The 25121-nt window shown below is 42.0% G+C and overlaps 1 protein-coding gene across 2 annotated transcripts in view; it reads right to left on the bottom strand.

Annotated features, from left to right (window-relative positions):
* Positions 1-4275: 4275 nt before the first annotated feature.
* The window catches only part of leprot (leptin receptor overlapping transcript), a 37673-nt gene continuing 16827 nt past the window's right edge, over positions 4276-25121 (bottom strand). For both annotated transcript variants that reach the window (XM_085982708.1, XM_085982707.1), the window contains exons 2-4: positions 11892-11967; positions 9441-9627; positions 4276-7153 (exon numbers count right to left, since the gene is read on the bottom strand). In XM_085982708.1, the coding sequence (XP_085838834.1) occupies positions 7037-7153; positions 9441-9627; positions 11892-11967 (380 nt within the window). In that variant the 3' untranslated portion in view covers positions 4276-7036. The remainder of the gene's footprint in view (positions 7154-9440; positions 9628-11891; positions 11968-25121) is intronic.

Below are 25121 nucleotides of genomic sequence, written 5' to 3'. Positions count from 1 at the left end.
GGCAAAATGGAAAAGGAGGAGGGGTAGCCCTGATAATAAAGGAAGGGATAAAGACAGTAGAGAGAAAGGATCTTAGCTCTGAAAATCAAGAAGTAGAATCAGTTTGGGTGGAGCTAAGAAACAGCAAGGGGCAGAAAACATTGGTGGGAGTTGTTTATAGGCCCCCAAACAGTAGTTGTAATGTAGGGAAGAGTATAAATCAGGAAATTAGAGGTGCATGTAACAAGGGTAATACAATAATCATGGGGGACTTTAATCTACATATAGACTGAGCAAACAAAATTTGCAGTAATAGTGTGGAGGACGAATTCATGGAATGTATGCAAGATAGTTTTCTAGATCAGTATGTTGCAGAACCTACAGGCTGTTTTAGATCTAGTATTGTGCAACAACCTTGTAGTAAAGGGGCCTTTAGGGAAGAGTGACCATAATATGATAGCATTTTTTATTGAACTTGAAAGCGATTTAGTTAAATCCGAAACGTGGGTCTTTAATCTAAACAAAGCCATCTATGTAGGTATGAGGGGCGAGTTGGCTGAGGTAGACTGGGAAACTACATTGAAAGGTATGACGGTAGAGAAGCAATGGCTAGCATTTAAAGAATTAATACATAATTTACAACAAATATACATTCCTTTAAGGCACAAAAACCATACAGAAAAAGTGGTCCAACCGTGACTAATGAGAGAAGTTAAAGATAGTATTAGATCAAAGGAAGAGGCTTATAATAACAGAAAATGCTGGAAACACTCAGCAGTTCAGGCAGCATCTGTGGAGAGAAAAACTGTTAATGTTTCAGGTCAATGACACTTTTTAGCAACATTATAAGAGGCTTATAATGTTGCCAAAAAGAGTAGTAAGCCTGAGGATTGGGAGGATTTTAGAATTCAGCAAAGGAGAACCAAGAAATTGATAAAGAAAGGGAAAATAGAATGAGAGTAAACTAACGAGAGACATAAAAAGACTGTAAAAGCTTCTATACATATGTAAAAAGATTAGCGAAAGTAAATGTGGGTCCCTTACAGGCCGAGACAGGAGAAATTATAATAGGGAATAAGGAAATGGCAGAGAAATTAAACAAATACTTTGTGTTTGTCTTCACGGAAGAAGACACAAAAAACCTCCCGGAAATAGGAGAACCAAGGGTCTAGAGAGAATGAGGAACTGAAAGAATTTAGTATTAGGTAAAAAAAAAAGTACTGGAGAAATTAATGGGACTTAAAGCCGATAAATCCCCTGGGCCTGATGGCCTACATTCTAGGGTTTTAAAGAGATGGCTATAGAGATAGCGGATGCATTGGTTGTCATCTTCCAAAATTCCATAGATTCGAGAACAGTTCCCACGGATTGGAAGGTAGCAAATGTAACCCCCGTATTTAAGAAAGCAGGGAGAGAGAAAATGGGGAACTACAGACCAGTTAGCTAGACATCAGTAGTAGGGAAAATGCTTGAATCTATTATTAAGGACGTGGTAAAAGGGCACTTAGAAAATAGTAATAGGATTGGGCAGTCAACATGGATTTATGAAAGGGAAATCATGTTTGATGAATCTGTTAACGTTTTCTAAGGTTGAAGCTAGCAGGATAAGGGGGAACCAGTGGATGTGGTGGATTTGGATTTTCAGAAGGCATTTGATAAGGTGCCACACAAGAGGTTATTAAACAAAATTAGGGCTCATGGGATTGGGGGTAATATACTAGCATGGATTGAGGATTGGTTGATGGACAGAAAACAGAGTAGGAATAAGCAGGTCATTTTTGGGTTGGCAGGCTGTAACTAGTGGAGTACCGCAACGATCAGTGCTTCGGCCTCAGCTATTCAATTTCAATTTTTATTTGTCATATAACCAAATACAACAAGTGAAATCCAGTCAGTGAAATGCTTTTTTCTTAACGAGCCGTGCACACCAAGCAGCAAAGGACACTTAGCTGCCTGGTATGCACGGAGCCCGCAAGGACAGCAGCCATCTTCATCGGCGCCATCACAATAGGGTCCGCTCTCGCCTCACTCTGCCTTTCCCGCACTCCTGTCCGACAATCTTCAGCCGCCGTGGTACCGACGTCCCGGGACCTGCTTCTCCCTGGCTCTCTTTCCACCCGGTCTGACCTCCGAGCCTCCCGCGGTGTCCGACCTTCCAGGGCCTGCTTTTCCCGCCCTCGGTCCGCTGGCCGCCTCCCCTCCTACCGGTTCGACCTCCGAGCCTCCCACCGAGGAGCTGCCGGCCGCCGTCACAATCTATATCAATGATTTGGATGAGGGGACCAAATGGAATATATCCAAATTTGCTGATGATACAAAGCTGGGTGGGAATGTAAGTTGCGAGGAGGATGCAAAGAGGCTTCAAGGGGATATAGACAAGCTGAGTGGGCAAGAACATGGCAAATGGAATATAATGTGGAGAAATGTGAAGTTATCCACTTTGGTAGGAAAAGTATAAAAGCAGAGTATTTTTTTAAATGGTGAGTTTGGGAAATGTTGCTGTTCAGAGGGACCTGGGTATCCTTGTACACAAATCACTGAAAGTTAACATGCAGGTACAACAAGCAATTAGGAAAGCAAATGGTATGTTGGCTTTTATTACAAAAGGATTTGAGTATAAGAGTAAAGACATCTTACTGCAATTCTATAGGGCCCTGGTGAAAAAGTTCTTACAGGGCTCGACAGGGTAGATGCAGGGAGGATGTTTCCCCTGGCTGGGAGTCTAGAACCAGGGGTCACAGTCTCAGAATAAGGGGTCGGCCATTTAGGACTGAGACGAGGAGACATTTCTTCACTCAGAGGGTGGTGAATCTTTGGAATTCTCTACCCCAGAGGGCTGTGGAGGCTTAGTTGTTGAGTATATTCAAGACAGAGATCGATAGATTTTTGGATTTTAAGGGAATCAAGGGATATGGAGATAGTGCAGGAAAGTGGAGTTACGGTAGATCATCCATGATCTTATTGAATGGCAGAGCAGGCTCGAGGCGCCAAATGGCCTACTCCTGCGTCTATTTCTTATGTTCTTGTATTAACAGAGAGCTACAAGCCTTACACACAGGCCTCGATTCTTCTCTACATTCTTACATCTTTTTCCACTTTTCATACCAGCCAACACTGATGGATTTAGCAAACAGCTCTGGAATATTCTGCTACCCAAGTATGTGGCCTCACAATTTCCTTATCCAAGACATTTTCATATATCTTTCTGCTCTTTACATTTTAACAAAGATGAGAGTATATGAGAATTAGTTAATTCATCGTCAATTGGGTGTTATAGGTATAAGTGTAAGGGCCTAAGCAGTTATTACCTACAACTGGCAAATTACCATGGGTTAACTTCTTCATCTGTCGAGCTGTTAACTTTTGGAAAACTGTCTCCTAGTACTGTAGTTACAGGCTCAACTAAAGTATTTGCAAGTGCTTTGGGAAGTTTTTCTACATTAAAGGCACTACATACAAATGTTGTTAGAAGAACTGGACAGATTCCCAATTTGGTAGCGAGTAAAGGACTGCAGATTAAGAATTGGGATGTCACTCCAAATGCTGAAATGGGACATGGAAAATGAAGTGAAATGGATGGTTGGAAAGGCCTTTTCTCATGCATCTTTTGTCATGAATTATTTGACAAACAGTAAAATATCAGAACAGTGAAACTATTTTATGTTGCTAAAGATTGTCAGCAAGAGAAAGACCCAATCTGATCCAAGTAAAAGCTTGCTATACAAGTGACCTTTTTTGTCCTTAAATCTCTCTCCATAGCATTGTTCCTTGTCTTTCTTTTTCTATTGATACTATTATAGTTATTACTCCTCTGAACGTTACCCTCTTGTTTCTCCTTAGCTCAGACTTACCGTCCTACCCATTGTTCCTTTGAACTGATGGATCGTGGATGTTTAGACTGGGCTAGCATACCTCGAGGATCTGGATTTAAATACAATCCAGACTGATGTGATGAAAATCTTGTCTCTGTTGTTATAAAGGGCCCAAGTAAAATGAGTTTGGGTCAGTGTTAATCTAGCTCCAAGTAAGCAAGAGCCCACAGCTTGGAAATGGCAATAAATTGACAAGAGTAAATGATGTGGGAAATAGAAATGTCACACTGGTGTGTGTAATGGGGTGGTTGAGGTTAAGGCACATTGTTCGAACAGAATAAATGGAGATTTAATCTGCATCCAATCACATACCTGATGTTGGAGTACTTGATATCGACACTGAGTGTTGAAATGGGAAACTGTTCCATTTCCCAGCATTAACATCGCTTCGATGTACAAACAATTCACCAAATAACAAAAAAAATCTATGTTTGCATTTTATTCACATACATTTAAATTCAAACAAAAAACTATATAGGAATCAACTGGAGACATCAACCTAATTCATAGTTTTACAATTAGTTGTTCATTTACATTGTAAAATACAGTGAAAAAGTATTGAAAATTTATTGACAATAACATTCAGTAAACAGTTCACATACAAAAGTTTAAAAGTAATTTGTGATGTTTGAAGCTTACAATGTTCCTACAGTCATAATAAACTTCAACCAAAAGAACCCGATAACAAAAAATCCTCCCCCCCAAAAAAGTTTTTAATTTCAAAAACTTTTAATTTGTCAAATAAGCTGTGAATGCGAAAAGATCAATAACCAATATGTAATTCTTGAATGCTTTATTTATATTAACTGCACAAAGGGGAAAGTTAATAAAACAGGTTTGTTTCTAACTTAGTGCAATATTTTGTTAAAACAATCTGAAGCTAAGGAACTGATCAGAGATCTGTGCTCCGTCAGCATACAAATTAATAGTGCCAATTATTTTGCACAGTATATTTTAGGTTTAGTTTTTATATAAGCAATGACTGAAGGCCATCAATATTTAAGATATGCATAATCTTCATTCCCAAATGTACTGTATAATTGACATATTTGATAAAAGTTGAGCTTATAATTCAACTATCCCAGAAAAAAGTACTATGATTTAAGACATTAACTAGATAAAGTAATAGCATAATAGAAAAGATAATTCAATTCAGAATGTTTTACCCCAATTAGTTTTTGGTTGTATTTTATATGACAAGGCCAGAAATTACTGTTGGCAATATTAACACATGAACACAAAGTGTGTATTTTGATCACACTACTCTGCGTTATTTTAACAGAGACATTAATTCATTTTAAATGGGTAACGCCTGCATTAAAATAGCAGAAAAATATCATGCAAACATATTAGGCATTCATCTACTAATATTACCAAACTCTAGCCTTTAATCATTTTATTAGACATGTTATACTGCATTGTGCAACTGTGTAGTCAAAGCTTCCTCGTAAAAAAAAAAGTCACATGGCCTAGGCTAAAAGTTACCAGGTCGTTCCAGAAGTTGAGAAAGCAAATGCAGAAATTGTAAGGTGCCCACATGATTTAAATTTACTGTATTTTTTTTTCTTTTGTTCCATTTTAAAAGGCAAAGTTGGAAAAAAAATACACCAAATGTTATTCCATTTACACCAATTTGTAAAGCATGGTAGCAATGCTATGAAGTGAATATGCGATACTCCAAGCATGGCATTCAAAGTCGCATTTATATGTATTTCTTTGGGCTTGGCTTAATTCACAGATTCATTTCACAGAAACCCCACAGTGCAGATAGAGGCCATTTCGGCCCATCGAGCCTGCACCGACACATATCCCACCCGATCCCCGTAACCCCACGTATTTAATCCCCCTAGCACTAAGGGTCAATTTTTTATCATAGCCAATCAATGAAATTAAACCTTTTGTCAAGGGTATACAGTAACCAAACTCAAGGCAACTACTATCCACAATTCACTGGCAAATTATCGCTGTTTGCAAGCAGTACATAATGTAATTTGTGTCCATTTTCCATAATCCTTTCATACATTTCAGATGCTTAAATTTAGTACGCCTGTATTAGCTGGACACACCACAGTCCTAGTGGAAAGGTTCCGCTCACAATGTCAATACACGGATGAAATGATAAATGTCTACTTAGTCAAATAATCTCTTCTTCAAAATGTGAGACAGCCAGTATCAGAAAGGGTAGAACATTCTGTTAATACAATACCAAAAGTGTCCAGAATTTATTTATTTATTTATTTATTTATTTATTTAGAGCAGTGCTTCCATTGCTTAGCATTTCAAACCCTTTGACTAGCGTACAACCGCTGAAGAAAAAGATCCTGGGGATCTTAGGTGCACTGCATTTCAATGAATAATACAATCTGGTTCTTAAAGCATTATGAATCTTTACATAAGCATCTCAAAATGGCAGAGACTGAAGCTTCTAAAGGAGTGAACGCTAGCATTCTATTCATTGGAAAGATATATATGGTTGCATAAGATTCATTGAAAAAGTTTTAACACCAGGATACATGTAAAGGTTAAAAGGTGTGTCTGTGCAAGGTCAAGACTATTCAATGTATGCTCTTTTTCCTAAATAGAGGCAGTACAAATAACTGTCTGATAGGATTTATATCTCCACATACCTCCAGAGTGGGCCAATCTGATAAATCACAAGTCGATTACAATCAGCATGAATGTGATACAGATCACACATCACGACTCCTCATCATCAGGTTTTTTATTTATACAATTTATTAAGTAATTAAAAGATTGATGTAAATTTTAATTTTAAAAGGAATTGAAAATACGCAAAGTTTTAGAAGTGGCTCTAGGGACTATTTTCCCCTCTCAATTGTGACATTATCTCCACAAAAATACAAAAAATAAAATGTCATGGAGTTGATGGCATCATGCACCGTATAAGTCATTTTGTTCACTGGTCTATACAAGCAACTATTTGCATATTCTCATTTTTAGTTCAAGTAAAATTGCCATTTTGGAGATGTGACAGCTTAGTAAAGATTCAGATAATGAAATCACTAAAATACAGTAATGAATGTGGGACTTAATGCTTACAGTTAACTGCAAATGCAATATTAAAAAAAAGTGTTGTATACTGCACTTTAAGGTTGGAGTTTTAGTAATACAATTCAGTTTCAACGCCAATCAAAGGGTTGTCATATCCATTTTCCATCACAACACTACCACTGTTCCCAGCTAAAGTCATCACCTCTACCAAATACCAGGAAAAAGCCCAAAATGGTGAGAAAGATTACTGCGTTGCCTGCCAGCACGAGTCCACAGGCTCCCCACAGGATCTGAAACATGAAACACAGGATAGAAATCTCAACATAGTATTGTCTTAAAAATTAGAACATTGCTTGTCCCCTTGTACAATGTGCAGTGTCAAATATTTTAGCACAAAGCAACTAGTTTTATTTGCTGCCTACAGGCTGTCGGTATATGCTGGCTGGGGTCTGATCCTCTTACACTCACAAGAACATAAGAGTTAGGAGCAGTAGGCCATTGGTCCTTTGAGCCTGCTCCGCCAGTTAATAAGATCATGGCTGATCTTCTACCTCAACTCCACCTTCCCACACTATCTGTATGGTGCTCCATAATGAATGAAACAATTCCAATGAAACAGCAATGAAACTACTAATGGATTACATAAACTGTAATTTTTAAGGCAATCAGAAAGGGCTGCCCAGGTGGAACATACAGCTCAGATGATAACCCATGGATCCAGAGAAAGGAAGAACATTGTTGGATAGTAACAATTTGCAACAACATATGAATATAGTCCAAACAATTGGTCATGTATATTCAATTTTTCTTCTTAATCCAGGGTGTGGGGGTTTCAATCCTTCATTTTTTATTCTTTTGTCTTTTGCAAGTGATGTTCACAAGACTTTAACCAAATTTTCTATTTTCCAAGCGGAGGTTTACAAGACACGGGCAAAGGGGGTAAAGGGAAATAGACCTAATGCTGGGGCTGCATAATGCGTGAAACATAGGGTTGTGTACTTAACCACCCAATTTTTAGCCATGCTGCCATAGGGATGGTACATCGGGAGGGCATGATGGAGGAATAAAACAAATCGAATTCTTTATCAGTTTTATCACCCATCACCCCTGTGCTCACTAACCTACATTGGTTCCCAGTCCTAAAACGACTCAATTTTAAAATTCTCATCCTTGTTTTCAAATTCCTCCATGGCCTTGCCCCTTCCTTTCTCTGCAGCCTCCTCCAGCCCTACAACCCTCCGAGATATCTGCGCTCCTCCGATTGTGGCCTCTTGCGCATCCCCAACTTTAATCGCTTCACCATTGGCGGCCGTGCCTTCAGCTGCCGAAGACCTAAGCTCTGGAATTCCCTCCTTTAAGATGCTCCTTAAAACCTACCTCTTTTCTGCCCCGTTATCTCCTTATGAGTCAGTGTCAAATGTTGTTTGATAAAGCTCCTGTGAAGCACCTTTGAATGTTTACTACGTTAAATGCGCTATATAAATGTAAGCTGTTGTTTTAAGTTTGATATTTAATGGGTAAAAGGAGAAATTATGAACGATGCAGATCTGAAATAAAATCAATAGAAAATTCTGGAAAAGCACAAGTTTAGTGAGAATCTTAAAGGAAAAAATAGGTTAACATTTTGGGCGAGTTCCGATGAAGCATACCACCCCAAAGGTTAATCCATCTTTCTCTCTCAATGGCTAAAGGGCAAACAAACTTGCATATATAGCACCTTTCAATATCTCAGGATGTCCCAAAGTACTTTACAGCCAATGAAGTGTAGTCACTGTTGTAATGTAGGGCTACGCTGATGAATATGCCTTGCATTTCCAGCATTTTCTGATTGTTCTTTAGGTTTGTGTTCAGACACTTTACGGATTTATATCGGGCAAATTAAAAATTCTGTAAACCACCAAACTCCAAGGATCGTGTTATGTAAAGCTATACAGATAAGGAAATGAATGATGCAGTGGAACTAGTCAGAATCAGAAATTAAAAGCTTTAAACAAATGAATTAAAACCAAGAAAATATAGCTGACCAAATAGTCGCTGCAATACAATTCCACAAAAAGTGGCCATCCTCCAATATCTTGACCTTGTGGCCATTCTTCAAGCGTAAGCTTAGACAGTAAGTGTGGGTTTGTGACCATATCAGCTCACATGTCAATTTGCCAGTCTCAAATTGAAAATCGGAATCTATCCCAAAGGAAAGAGAAAACAAAAACCAAAACCACTACAACCCCCAAAGATGGCAGGCAAGTTAAACCAAGGTGCTCATGAATTAGCAAAGGCTTGTGAACAAGTAATCTGTCTGCTGGGGAAATGGTTCACCCTTTGGGATAAGAGGATGAAATAGGTAGGATTTTGGACAACTGGTTACCGGAGGAGTATCCTCCAACTTTTTTTAATTTTACATCAATTATTCTTTTAATTTTTTCTGGTATTGCTGAAAGAAATTCAAGCGTTTAGACTCATTCCTAATTCTAAATTATTTAACACCCAAGTACCCTACTTTTGACAGAGAAAATCACTAGCAGGTGATAAAGCTGAATAACAAGGCATTCGTCGGTCGGTGTTTGGAGTAAAACTTACCACTGAAACTCGAGCAAGAATTATCGGGAGCCCAAAGGCAGAAACAACGATCCCTGTGGTGAAGAAATATGCAAGTTCACGACAGGCGCTGCTTGCTGCATCAGTGTCATCCCCCAATCTTCGTGCAATAAAGCTCGGGATAGGTGACAAGAAGTAAAATATCAGCACAAACAATGGCCAGTAAACACTGTGGTGGGATTAAAAATGAAGGAGAAAAATAATTAAAATGGTAAGATGATTGTTGAAGGCTTGTAATAAACTCTACTGGAACAAACACTTGTATCTGATGAAAGCAGGATTTGATGTTGCCCAACTGCCATTTCATAAAACTGTTAATTTAACAAACTTCCAAGCCGTTTAACAGAGAAACCCAAGTTAATAGCCATAATGTAACTAAAGTTGAAAAGTAGCATTTAGGGAACAAGCTTGGGATTTAAAACCTGTAGACTGTAGGAAAAAGGCAATAGTGAGAAAGCTGGAATACCGAAATAAATGTTCATTTTGTGAGGATGCAAAAATGTGTTCACAAGAAATTCTGGGAATGATAATATTGCACTTTCTAACTGGTGATTTCCAAACATCTGTTTATTTAAGCATAATTTCCTCTCCACCCCTTTGGAATGCCAATTCTTTGACAGCAGAGGTCTCTTGTGTAATGTGGCTTCTAAAGCGCAGACAACTTTGATTATTTTTTGTTTAGACTTAAAAGAGACGTCATGAAATTATAAACTCACGGAAATATGGAAGGGGTGGACATGTGGCAGGGCAAGGGAGAGGACACGGGAGTGAGAGAGCAGATGTTAGCGCAAACCAAAGGGAGCAAGAACGAGCACAACAGGAACCAACTAACAATGGGGAAAGCAGTGAGGTGTGCAATAGGAGCCGTGGACTAGTCTTGGAAGAATTTGATCGCTAGGAAGGTGGTGAGGGGGTGGCAGTTTGGGTTCCATTCTCCTGGACACCCTTCCTCCACAAGACTGCAAGACCTTGACCCCCACCCCCACCCCACGTACTGCCAACTCCCAGTAACCCATTAATACTGCCAGACTCCATCCCCTCCAATGCTCCCAACCCTTCACCCCAGTTCTGTTGGACTCCTGGAATTGTCTCCCCAAAACTCCCAGATGCCAGAGCATTCCTAATGTTCTCCGATCCCAGGACTGTCCCCAACGCTCCCAGACCCTGGGATCGCCCTTCCCAATGCCACAGGTCTAAGATCCCTCCCACATTTTCCCAGCAACTGCCATGTTCCCAGAATTCTCCCCTTCTAGGCTCCCAGACCATGGACCTCCCCTCAAAGTATTGCTAGATCCTAAGAAGCTAGCTCAGTACTACCAGAATCCAGGGCTCCCATATCCCAGGATCGCCCCCAATGCTGATAAATCAGTGTCCCAAATACTACTACTTAGCATGCTAACCGTTATATAAAACCTTCAACTAATCACGAGCAATGACACAGGTAATCTGGTAGTATATAATAAAGCTAGGAGTCGGTTATATTTCACATGTTACACTTCAAAATATCAGAAAGATGATGCCTCACTTCATGTTGGTTTCTTCTGATCTGAAGCCAGGAAGTACTAGCATCTGACAATCTGCAAACTTCGCTCACCCATTCCAATTAACTTCTAACTGGCCTTAGACTTTGGCCTTAAACAAGAGAGAGGCCACATTAACAATAGCCACATTATGTCAGTATAATAATACACTGGGCTAAATGATATAATGCTCCTGTGGTTATAAAACACAAACAAATCACCCAATCTTGCGCAAAGGAAATCCACTAGTAATATTCTTCAGTTTTGGACTTCATTCTGTCCCTTCCTCTACAAAAAAGCATCAACTCATGTTGGGGTACAATTCTACCAGTACTGGCTGCCCTACAGCACTTCACCCAAACATCAATTCTTCACATATGGACCTAGACAGTCATCAGGTTATCCGACCATTGCAGCTGAGCCTGATCCTGATCTCACCCAACTACCACACAAGTGCGCTTTTGCAAGAAGAATCACCGAATAGTGATCAGGACACCTGGCTGGTTTTTCTCTTCCCTAACCTGGGTGCTAAAGCTGAGGATAACTAAACAAGGATATATCGTCAGGGGAACGAACCATGGATCTTCAGCACCACACAGATGGACTTGGGAAACTGCACTTGTAATTTCTGAGGTTTTAAAAAAATGTTTAGACAGTAAACCTTAAGCTTATGAGGATTTCACCGTCAGGGTATTTTTTTGGCCTGCTTTTCCCTGAAAATTTGAAGGCAGAAGAGCAACAGCAGCAGAGCGACAACTGATCAAGCAGTATCCTTAATGACTGTTTAGAAATAGTCCTGTAAAAGGAGCATTGAACTATTTTCAAAGATATACCCAATCAATGGATTAGAGAGATATTTTCTTGCACAAACTGTGGTTTTTAATCAGCGAAAACGTGAAAGTCAGAATCTTACCCATATTGTTCAAGGGCACATCCCAACATGAGGAAGGTCAGGCCTATGGCACCACTGAAAGATAAGCCAACCAGGGCTGCAACAAAAATAAGGAAAGAGCAAATTATATAGTGATGTACCCAGTATAGTATTTACATGAGAAATTACTTACATAATAATGGAAATGCTCTGCTATCTTGTTCCTTGCGCTTGACAGGATGCAAAAAGTAGTTTGCTATCTGATGTTGAGGGAAGCATCAACTTTTAACTGCTCTCTCCATCACAACTTTTGTCATCTCATTCTATTTTATTAATAGCACAATGGGTCATGCTGCTTAAAACTTTCCTTCCTCCTCCCTGTATTGAAAGAGGCTAATTTATCTCCTGTTCTAACTAATTTTATCAGTATCTTAAAACTGTGGAATTCCATACCTTACAAAGAGTTTCCTGCATGCTACAACCTGCAGGCATTTGAACCGAAGCTAGCATCAACTAACATTTTATTTCTCTCCTCATTTCTCCTATCCTTTTAAACCTGGCTAGTGGTCTGCACTGAGCCTTGACCTTTCACTGAGGTACATAGTGTATGTTGCTATGCTATTTAACACTTCTCAGAATATTGTGGTTTTACTTAATGAAACAGTCTGCTCCTATGTTAACTGTATTAGCAATGTTCCAGAGTCCGCATTATTAAAAATGCATGGTTTTGAAACAGTGTCACCTTCTGGTTGGTCCACAGGAAACATGTTACCCATCCTCCCATTCACTGATGCATGGAAACCACATGCTAACTCTTCCACCAATCAGACTGTTCCATGAGAACCACGTGAACCCTCAGTGTGGGACTCGCCTTACTTATTTTACAGTAACGGCTGTTTCTTTTCTTTGCCACGTCAACCTCACTGGTCTGAAGAGACCGGGTCTCCTTTACGTCCCACTGGTCTGACTCTCCCTGGCCTCTTGCCCCTCGCTCTGAGTCTCCCCTCAACTCTGTGCTCAATACAATGCTCATCTCTAGCCAACTGCTGCAAGCTGCAATCTCTGCTCTCCCGTCCTTAAGCCAGCGATATCAAGATCAACTGTAGGACCCCTCTCACATTAGCTAATTCAGTACTGAAATCTAAGTTTGGTTCCGTGGGAGCTATAAGAACATAAGAAATAGGAGCAGGAGTAGGCCATTTGGCTCCTCGAGCCTGCTCCGACATTCAATGAGATCATGGCTGCTCTTCTACCCTAACTCCACTTTCCTGCACTATCCCCATATCCCTTGATTCCCAAAAATCTATCAATCTTTGCCTTGAATATACTCAACGACTGAGCCTCCACAGCCCTCTGGGGTAGAGAAATTCCAAAGATTCACCACCCTCAGTGAAGAAATTTCTCATCTCAGTCCTAAATGGCTGACCCCTTATTCTGAGACTGTGACCCCTGGTTCTAAACTCCCCAGCCAGGGGAAACATGCTCCCTGCATCAACCCTGTAAGAATTTTGTATGTTTCAATGAGATCACCCCTTATTCTTCTAAACTCTAGAGAATATAGGTCTAGTCTACTCAATCTCTCCTCATAGGACAATCCCCCCATCCCAGGAATCAGTCTGGTGAACCTTCATTGCACTCCCTCTATGGCAAGTATATCCTTCCTTAAGTAAGGAGACAAAAACTGTATACAATACTCCAGGTGTGGTCTCACCAGGGCCCTATATAATTGCAGTAAGACGTCTTTACTCTTATACTCAAATTCTCTTGTAATAAATGCCAACATACCATTTGCTTTCCTAATTGCTTGCTGTACCTGCATGTTAACTTTTAGTGATTCGTGTACAAGGATACCCAAGTCCCTCTGAACACCAACATTTCCCAAACTCTCACCATTTAAAAAACTCTGCTTTTCTATTTTTCCAACCAAAGTGGATAACTTCACATTTCTCCACATTATATTCCATTTGCCATGTTCTTGCCCACTCACTTAGTCTGTCGATATCCCCTTGAAGTCTCTTTGCATCCTCCTCAAACATAGAAGATAGGAGCAGGAGTAGGCCATTCGGCCGTTCGAGCCTGCTCCGCCATTCAATGAGATCATGGCTGATCATCCAAATTCAGTACCCTGTTCCTGCCTTCTCCCCATATCCCTTGATCCCTTTAGCCTTAAGAAATATATCCAACTCTTTCTTGAATATATTTAATGAACTGGCCTCCACCGCCCTCTGTGGCAGAGAATTCCACAGGTTCACCACTCTCTGGGTGAAGAAATTCCTCCTCATTTCAGTCCTAAATGGCTTACCCCTTATCCTTAGACTATGACCCCTGGTTCTGGACTCCCCGGCCATCAGAAACATCCTTCCTGCATCTAGTCTGTCCAGGCCTGACAGAATTTTATAGGTTTAGATGAGATCCCCTCTCAATCTTCTAAACTCCAGTGAGTAGAAGCCCAATCGACACAATCTCTCCTCATACGTCATTCCTGCCATCCCAGGTATCAGCCTGGTGAATCTTCGCTGCACTCCTTCCATGGCAAGAACGTCCTTCCTCAGGTAAGGCGACCAAAACTGCACACAATACTCAAGGTGCGGTCTCACCAAGGCCCTGTACAACTGTAACAAGACATCCTTGTGCCTGTACTCGAACCCTCTTGCTACAAAGGCCAACATACCATTTGCCTTCTTAACCGCCTGCTGCACCTGCATGCTTACCTTCAGCGACTGGTGCACAAGACCACCCAGGTCTCTTTGCACTTCCCCTTCTCCCAATCTATTGCCATTCAAATAATAATCTGCCTTCCTGTTTTTGCCACCAAAGTGGATAACCTCACATTTATCCACATTATAGTGCATTTGCCATGTTTCTGCCCAATCACCCAACCTGTCCAAATCGTATTGGAGTTTCACGACATCCTCCTCACAGCATACCCTCCCACCCAGCTTTGTGTCGTCTGCAAATTTGGAGATATTACATCCAATTCCCTCGTCCAGATCATTAATATATATTGTGAACAGCTGGGGTCCTAGGACCGATCCTTGCGGTACCCCACTAGTCACTGCCTGCCACTCGGAAAACGACCCTTTTATTCCAACTCTTTGCTTTCTGTCCGCCAACCAGTTCTCTATCCAAGTCAATACCTTGCCCCCAATCCCATGTGCCTTAATTTTGCACGCTAATCTCTTATGCGGGACCTTATCGAAAGCCTTCTGAAAGTCCAAATACACCACATCCACTGGTTCTCCCTTATCTATTCTACCAGTTACATCCTCAAAAAATTCCAGTAGATTAGTCAAGCATGATTTACCTTTTGTAAATCCATGTTGACTTTGTCCGATCCTGTCACTGCTTTCCAAGTGCTCTGCTATTACATCTTTTATAATAGACTCTAGCATTTTCCCCACTACCGATGTCAGGCTTACCGGTCTATAATTTCCCACTTTTTCTCTACCACCTTTTCTGAATAGTGGGGTAACATTAGCTACCCTCCAATCCATGGGTACTGTTCCAGAGTCTATCGAGTTCTGGAAGATGACCAGCAATGCATCTACTATTTCTAGGGTCACTTCCTTAAGTACCCTGGGATGTAGATTATCAGGCCCTGGGGATTTATCGGCCTTCAGTCCCATCAATTTTCCTAACACCATTTCCCTACAAATACTGATTTCTTTCAGTTCCACCCTTTCATCAGACCCTATGTTCCTCGGCATCTCTAGGAGGTTATTTGTGTCCTCTGTGAAGACAGAACCAAAATATGTATTTAGTTGGTCTGCCATTTCTTTGTTCCCCATTATAAATTCCCCTGATTCTGACTGCAAGGGACCTACGCTTGACTTCACCAATCTTTTTCTCTTCACATATCTGTAAAAGCTTTTACAGTCAGTTTTTATGTTCCCAGCAAGCTTACTCTCATATTCTATTTTCCCTTTCTTAATTAATCTCTTTGTCCTCCTTTGTTGAATCCTAAACTGCTCCCAATCCTCAGGATTATTGCTTTTTCTGGCCAATTTATATGTCCTCTCCTTGGATCTTATGCTATCCCTAATTTCCCTTGTTAGCCACGGTTGAGTCACCTTTTTTGTTTTATTTTTATGCCAAACTGGGATGAACAAATTCTGTAGCTCATCCATTTGGTCTTTGAATGTTTGCCATTTCCTATCCACCGTCAACCCTTAGAGTGACATTCCCCAATCAATCCTACCCAACTCGCTCCTCAGACCATCGTAGTTTCCTTTATTTAAATTGAGGACCCTAGTCTCCGAGTCAACTACTTCATTCTCCATCTTAATGAAGAATTCGATCATATTATTATTTCTCCGACCCAAGGGGCCTCGTACAACAAGATTGCTAATTAATCCTTTCTCGTTACATAATACCCAGTCTAAGATGGCCTGATCTCTGGTTGGTTCCTCGACATATTGGTCCAGGAAACCATCCCGTAAACACTCCAGGAATTCCTCCTCCACAGTATTGTTACTAATTTGGTTGGCCCAATCTATATGTAGATTAAAGTCACCCATGATGACTGCTGTGCCCTTATTGCACGCTTCTTTAATTTCCCTTACATTCCCACTCAGCTTTGTATCATCAGCAAACTTGGATATATTACATTTGGTCCCCTCATCCAAATCATTGATATAGATTGTGAATAGCTGAGGCTCAAGCACTGATCCTTGCGGTACCCCACTAGTTACAGCCTGCCAAACTGAAAATGACCCATTTATTCCTACTCTGTTTTCTGTCCGTTAACCAATCCGCAATCCATGCTAGTATATTACCCCCAATCACATGAGCCCTAATTTTGTTTAATAACCTCTTGGGTGGCACCTTATCAAATGCCTTCTGAAAATCCAAATACACCACATCCACTGGTTCCCCCTTATCTGTTCTGCTAGTTACAACCTCAGAAAACACTAACAGATTCATCAAATATGATTTCCCTTTCATAAATCCATGTTGACTCTGCCCAATCCTATTACTATTTTCTAATTGCCCTGTTACCACGTCCTTAATAATAGATTCTAGCATTTTCCCTACTACTGATGTCAAGCTAACTGGTCTGTCGTTCCCCATTTTCTCTCTCCCTCCTTTCTTAAAATAGGGAAGTTACATTTGCTTCCTTCCAATCCGCGGGAACCATTCTCGAATCTATGGAATTTTGGAAGATGACGACCAATGCATCCACTACCTCTATAGCCACCTCTTAAAACCCTTAAATGTAGGCCTTCAGGTCCAGGGGATTTATCGGCTTTCAGTCCCATTAATTTCCCGAGTACTTTTTTTTTTACTAATACTAATTTCTTTCAGTTCCTCATTCTCTCTAGACCCTTGGTTCTCCACTATTTCTGGGAGGTTTTTGTGTCTTTTTTCGTGAAGACAGACACAAAGGGCTGGATTTTGTCAATGGGGATGCATTGGGGGCGGGACTGCTGGTTGTCGGGTTTCAGTCCCGTCCCCAACAACAGCTGGCTAACCCACGCTATTTTCCCTTGATTAACCTTGTTAAGCCCACTCTGCGGGCTTAGGCGGCCAATTAAAGGAAAGCTGGTGACAGAGGACGTCAGCATATGACATTTCATCTGGCGAAAATTTGTGACAGATGAATTGTCAACGTTTGACAGCTCCCGGGAAGATGGCACGGAGGCGGGTTGGGAACCCGCTCCCAGTTTCTGCCATTTTCCCCAGCAGTCCCGTCGCCATACCCGCCTCCCCAGGGCTGGCAAAACTCCCCCCAAAGTATTTGTTTAATTTCTCTGCCATTTCCTTATTCCCCATTATAATTTCTCCTGTAAAGGACCCACATTTACTTTTGCGAATCTTTTCCTTTTTACATACCTATAGAAGCTTTTACAGTCTGTTTTTATGTCTCTTGCTAGTTTACTCTAATGTTCTATTTTCCCTTTGTTTATCAATTTCCTGGTCCTCCTTTGCTGAATTCTAACATCCGCCCAATCCTCAGGCTTATTGCTCTTTTTGGCAACATTAGAAGCCTCTTCCTTTGATCTAATACTATCTTTAATTTCTCGTTAGCCACGGTTGGGCCATTTTTCCCGTGGTATTTTTATTCCTTAAGGGAATGTATATTCGTCGTGAATTATGAGTTATTTCTTTAAATGTACTTGAAGCACTCATGTTTGAATCAGAAGGTTGTGGGTCCAAGCACACTCTAGAACTTGAGCATATAATCTAAGTGGATACAGTACTGAGGAAGAGCTGCAGTGTTGGAAGTAGGAACAGAAGAAAAAGAGTTGGTCATTCAGCCACTCAAGCCTGTTCTGCCATTCAGTTAGATCATGGCTGGTCTGTCCCTCAACACAATTTAGAATCATAAAAATTTACAGCACAGAAGGAGGCCATTTGGCCAGTCACGTCTGTGCTGGCTCTTGATCCATATCCCTTGATGCCCTAATAAAACTCTTGTCAATGTCAGTCTTGAAAATTTCAATTGACCCAGCATCCACAGCCTTTTAAGGGAGAGAATTCCACACTGCTTCCTGATTTCATTCCTAAATGGCGGAGCTATCATTTTAAGATTGTGCCTCCTTGTTCTCGATTCCCAGACCAAAGGAAATAGCTTCCCTGTATCTACTCAATCAAATCCTTTTATCATTTTAAACACTCAATTAGCTCACCCTTCAACTATCTAAACTCAATTTAACCCTTTAAGCCTCAGTATAATTCTGGCGAACCTGAACTGCACCCACTCCAAGGCAAATATATCGTTCCTGAGGTGCGGTGCCCAGAACAGAACGCAGTATTTCAGATGGGGTCTGACCAAGGTTCTGTATAACTGAAGCATAATTTCCTCCCCTTTTTATTTCAGCCCACTTGAGGTAAAGGCCAACATTCCATTAGCCTTTTTGATTACTTTAGTGATTTATGTACCTCGACACCTAAATCCCTTTATGAGCTGAGGCAGGGATGAAGTTGAGCGATGTAACGGAGGTGGAAATAAGAGGTCTTATTGATGGCACGGATGTGTGATATTAATTCGATCTGGGGACGTGGTCCGTTTTGTGGGCAGGGCCTGCCTCTTGCACAATGTCTTTTTAAACCAGCGCAAAAGAGCACGGAAACTCAATTTGCGCAGGACATAATTTGCGCTTAAAATTGCACGATGTTTTAAGCTGATTTCAGGCAAATTGCGCCAACAATAACAGTGCAACCGTGCAGAAACTCCAGGTCCCGATATTCACTCTCAAGGCTTACAGATAAAGCATTGTTACTTGAATGAAATGCTGGAGGGCAGCTGGTGATAGTGGAACCACACCTCAGCATGAGTCAGCACCTTCAGTAGACGAGGGAGAAAAGTGTTGGAGGGAGGGGGTAGAGAAGGAGAGAAGTCAAAAAATGCCACTCACTCAGCCTGCACCCGTTATACTTTTCCCTTCAAGAACTATAGTCCTCCAAAAAAATAAAAATACAGATTTAAATCAAAAAGGCTAATGGAATGCTGGTATTTATAGCTAGAGGACTAGAATACAAGGGGGTAGAAGTTATGCTGCAGCTGTACAAAACCCTGGAGTACTGAGAGTAGTTCTGGGACCACACCTTAGGAAGGATATATTGGCCTTGGAGGGAGTGCAACGTAGGTTTACCAGAATGATACCCGAACTCCAAGGGTTAAATTACAAGGAGATTTTACACAAACTAGGGTTGTATTCCCTAGAATTTTGATGGTTAAGGGGCGATTTGATCGACGTTTAAGACATTGGCCCGGATTTTACAGGGCTGATGACGGCAAAAGCACACGCCGTTGTAAGCCTTCTAAAAGGCCCCGCAAGTTCCAGGTTTCTGCATGCGCTGCGTATGTGTGGAAACCCAGAACTTGCAATCTGTCAAGGTTCGCCTTGACAGGTCCTCTGAATTGAAAGAAAAATCACTTTTGTTGGCAAAGAGTTGGGCTATTTGCCCAACAAATGCCCTTGAAACTCTTGTGCCTGGTAAAAGCAGGTATAGGGCCTGCTTAAGGGTTAATATAAATCTTAAATTAAAAATTAATAAAAAATCGTCCAGAAACATTTAAAATTAGTTTATGTAAATTTTTGGCCCAGATTTTAAAAAAAATTAAAATTGAAATTTTTTTAATTTTTATTTTAAATGTTTCATTAAAGAGAATTTTAATTAAATGTGAAAAGGGGAACATTTATTTTTATTATAGAATTGTGTAAATTCTTTGGGGATTCCATTGCTTGTCATTAGGGAAATCCATTCGGAAATGACAGCAATGGAATCCTCCTTTCCGATAGGAGGACCGGGTCCACGTGATCCCAGGGACACTTTCGAACCGCCTGCATCCCTGGGATCCCGGGGCCTCTATGCTGATGTACGCCTGCAGGCCCAGGGCCCGAAGCCCGGGAGCTGCAGGTAGGTTCGTATTTTGTTCCGGGTCGGAGGCATACTCCGGAGGTACGCCTCCGACCACAAATTCCAGTAAATAAAAGGGAACAGATGGGGTAGATAGAGAGAAACTATTTCCACTGGTTGGGGATTCTAGGACTAGGGGGCATCGTCTAAAAATTAGAGCCAGACCTTTCAGGAGGGAAATTAGGAAACACTTCTACACACAAAGGGTGGTAGAAGTTTGGAACTTTCTTCCATAAACGGCAATTGATGCTGGGTCAATTGTTAATTATAAATCCGAGATGGATAGATTTTTGTTAACCAAAGGTATTAAGGGATATGGGCCAAAGGCGGGTATATGGAGTTAGGTCACAGATTAGCCATGATCTCATTGAATGGCAGAACAGGCTCAAGGGGCTCAATGGCCTCCTCCTGTTTCCATGTTCCGTACCAGCAGCTCACAAATACACAAAATAACCACTGGAGGAAAAAAACAGTAATGAGAGTTAAATGCAAAACTAGACAAGAAACAGATAGCAGTTGAGCTTAGCCCCAGAGAACTTGTCTCAGCGTTCCTTGAAGTGCTTCTTTAATAGTAGAAACATTCACAGAACCAAGCAGCCAGTCTATACTGTATGTAGATTAAAGTCACCCATGATTATTGTAGTACCCTTGTTACATGCATCTCTAATTTCCTGTTTGATGCCGTCCCCTACATTACTACTGCTGTTTGGAGGCCTATAGACAACTCCCACCAATGTTTTCTGCCCCTTGGTGCTTCTTAGCTCCACCCAGGCTGATTCTACATCTTGATTTTCTGAGCCAATATCCTTTCTCACTATTGCTCTGATTTCATCCTTTACTAACGACGCCACCCCACCTCCTTTTCGCCCGTCTTTCCTAAATATCGAATATCCTTGGATATTCAGCTCCCAGCCTTGGTCACCCTGCAGCCATGTCTCTGTAATTGCAATTATATCGTATCCGTTTACATCTATTTGCGCTGTTAATTCATCTACCTTATTACGAATGCTTCGTGCATTCAGATACAGTGCCTTTAGATTTGTCTTAACATTTTTAGGCATCTTAACATTTTTTTGTACTATGGCCCTATTTGTCTTATTACCATTTTTCTTACCCGGACCCTATTTGTTAGTGCACTCCTTTGTTTGTACGCTCTGTCCCTTCCTGACACAATCTGGTTATCCTTACCCCAATCACTTTCCTGCACTGCTTCCTTGTCTTTTCTCTTTAGCATTCTAGATTTCTCTCCACTGGGACCCCCCACCCCCCCCCCCACTTTAGTTTAAAGCCCTATCTACCTCCCTAGTTATTCGATTAGCTAGAGCTCTGGTTCCAGCATGGTTCAGGTGTAGTCCGTCTCAACGGAACAGCTCTCTCTTTCCCCAGTACTGGTGCCAGTGCCCCATGAATCGAAACCCACTTTTCCCACATCAATCTTTGAGCCACGCATTCATCTCCCTGATCCTATTGACCCTATGCCAATTTGCTTGTGGCTCAGGTAGTAATCCAGAGATTATGACCTTTGTGGTTCTGCTTTTTAATTTAGTCCCTAGCTGCTCAAACTCTCTCAGCAGAACCTCTTTCTTTGTTCTACCTATGTCGTTGGTAACTACGTGGACCATGACAACTGGATTCCCCCCCCCCCCTCCAACTCCAAGTTCTTCTCCAGCCCGGAGATGTCCTTTACCCTGGCACCGGGTAGGCAACATAGCCTTCGGGACTCATGCTCCTGGCTGCAGAGAACAGTGTCTATCCCCCTCACTATACTGTCGCCTACTACAACCACCTTCCTTTTCACTCCCCCCACTTGAACAGCTTCCTGTACCACGGTGCTGTGGTCAGTTTGCTCGTCCTCGCCGCAGTCCCCGCACTTGTCTACAAGGATTGCAAGAACCTTGAATCTATTGGACGAGTGCAGGGACTGAGGCTCCTGCAATACTACCGCCTGGATCCCTGTACCTGCCTCACTCGCAATCACACCCTCCTGTCCCTGACCACGTGTCACTTCTAAAGTATTTAATCTAAGGGGTGTGGCTGCCTCCTGGAGCAAAAGGTCCAGGTAACTTTCTCCCTCCCTGATGTCTCGCAATGTCTGCAGCTCGGACTCCAGCTCCTCAACTCGGAGCCGAAGTTCCTTGAGCCGCAGACACTTACCGCAGATGTAGTCACCCTGGACAAAAATGTCCACAAGCTCCCACATATTGCAGCAGCAACACATCTCCTGTTCTCCCATTATTTTATTAATTAGTTTAGTGTTAATCAAATTATTTACCTCGTAGTCACAATATATATCAATGATTTATTTGGATGAGGGAACCAAATGTAATATTTCCAAGTTTGCTGACGACACGAAACTAGGTGGGATTGTGAGTTGTGAGGAGGATGCAAAGAGGCTTCAAGGGGATTTAAACAAGTTGAGTGAGTGGGCAAATACATGGCAGATGCAGTATAACATGGATAAATGTGAAGTTATCCACTTCGGTAGGAAAAACAGAAAGGCAGAGTATTATTTAAATGGTGATAGATTGGGAAATGTTGATGTACAGAGGGACCTGGATGTCCTTGTACACCAGTCACTGAAAGCAAACATGCAGGTGCAGCAGTTAGGAAGGCAAATGGTATGTTGGCCTTCATTGCAAGAGGATTTGAGTACAGGAGCAAGGATGTCTTACTACAGCTGTACAGGGCCTTGGTGAGACCGCACCTGGAGTACTGTGTGCAGTTTTGGTCTCCTTACCTAAGAAAGGATATACTTGCCATAGAGGGAGTGTAGCAAAGGTTCACCAGACTGATTCCTGGGATGGCAGGACTGTCGTATGAGGAGAGATTGGGACGACTAGGCCTGTATTCACTAGAGTTTAGAAGAATGAGAGGGGATCTCATTGAAACGTATAAAATTCTGACAGGGCTAGGCAGACTGGATGTTTCCCCTGGCTGGGGGGTCTAGAACAAGGGGTCACAGTCTCAGGATACAGGGTAGGACATTTAGGACTGAGATGAGGAGAAATGTCTTCACTCGAGGTGGTGAACCTGTGGAATTCTCTACCACAGAAGGCTGTGGAGGCCAAGTCACTGAATATATTTAAGAAGTAGATAGATTTCTAGAAACAAAAGGCATCAAGGGGTATGGGGAGAGAGCAGGAATATGGTCTTGAGATAGAGGATCAGCCATGATCATATTGAATGGCGGAGCAGGCTCAAAGGGCCAAATGGCCTACTCCTGCTCCTATTTTTCTATGTAACTCTGGCTTTTGAAGAACTGTATGTTCGAGAGAGAAATTGTCAAAAAAATCTGTACTACAGTACCATCTAGTGCCCAACTGACATAATCAAGAGTCTGCCAAGCATTACTCCCAATGGGAACAAAGTGCAGTGCAACACAGCACAAGCATTCGCAAAGCAAGGCCCAAGCCTTTCCAAACTTCGAGTGCTTAAGTATTTTATATTACTTTACTAATCCCATTTAAATCTGCGTGCCATATTTTAAAATAAAGTTCAAAGGAATACTGGCGAAAGATTCCTTGAATTGTTTGAAAAGTACACCTTATTAGTAATTTAATTTAATGAAATAAATATTGGGAATGGTAACGTGGCTTTGAGGGGAAGGTAAAGGGTTGAGCCAAATCTGGAATGTCATGTTTGTGCCCTTGCCTCAGAACCACTGAAGAGACGGTGGCCCCAAACTAACTGCCAAACACATATTTAAGGTCTGTCTGGCAGCAATAAACAAGAGCGCGGGAACAACCAGCCTAATGGGTCGGCAGGCCTCTTATTTAATGTAACAACAGAAAATGCTGGAAAAACTCAGCAGGCCAGGCAACATCCGTGGAGAGAAATTAGAGTCAACGTTTCGGGTCAAAACCCTTTATCAAGACTAAAGAGGCACAGGGAATGAAATAGATTAAGAGGCCGGGCTGGGAGAGAACAAGAGAAGAGACATTAAGAGGTATTCAAAACGAGACGAGATGGTGATAGGACTAGTGGAGACAAAAGGCAACTCTAGCTTAGGTGTGAAATGCGCTGGCAGAATGGGAGACAGCTGCCATGTGGGAGAGAGAAAGAAAAAAGGAAGGGGGGGGGGGGGGAACCAAAACAAAGGTGTGGATAAAAAATATAAGTAAAAATGTAATAGGGGCTGAGGTTATGATCTGAAATTGTTGAACTCGATATTGAGTCCGGAAGGCTGTAAAGTGCCTAATCGGAAGATGAGGTGCCGTTCAAGTTTACGTTGAGCTTCCGTGGAACAATGCAAGAGGCCAAGGACAGTGAGGTCCGAGTGGGAATGGGGCGGTGAATTAAAATGACAGGCGACTGGAAGCTCGGGGTCACCCTTACGGACTGAACGGAGGTGTTCTGCAAAGCGGTCACCCAATCTGCGTTTGGTCTCCCCAATGTAGAGACCGCATCGTGAGCAGCGAATACAGTATACTAGATTGCAAGAAGTACAAGTAAATCGCTGTTTCGGGCCCTGGACAGTGGGAAGGGGGAAGATATAAGGGCAGGTGTTACACCCCCCGTGCTCGCACGGGAAGGTGCCAGGCGGAGGGGGAAGGGGTGCTGGGGGTGATAGAGGAGTGGACTAGGGTGTCTCGGAGGGAGCGGTCCCTACGGAATGCTGAAAGGGGAGGGGAAGATGCGTTTGGTGGTGGGATCACTTTGGAGGTGGCGGAAATGGCGGAGGATGATCCGTTGAATGTGGAGGCTGGTGGGGTGAAAGGTGAGGACAAGGGGAACCCTGTCGTGGTTCTGGGAGGGAGGGGCAGGGGTGAGGGCAGAAGTGCGGGAGATAGAATGGACACAGTCGAGGGCCGTGTCAACCACGGTAGAGGGGCGTGGTTGACACGGCCCTTGACCGTGTCAGTTCTATCTCCTGCACTTCTGCCCTCACCCCTGCCCCTCCCTCCCGGA

Source organism: Somniosus microcephalus, chromosome 3, assembly GCF_052327205.1.
Source record: "Somniosus microcephalus isolate GS21.2 chromosome 3, FLI_Smic_1.0, whole genome shotgun sequence".
Classification (NCBI taxonomy): Eukaryota; Metazoa; Chordata; class Chondrichthyes; order Squaliformes; family Somniosidae; genus Somniosus; species Somniosus microcephalus.
Note: the sequence above shows the minus strand (reverse complement) of the source record. Positions and strands in the feature narration are given on the sequence as shown.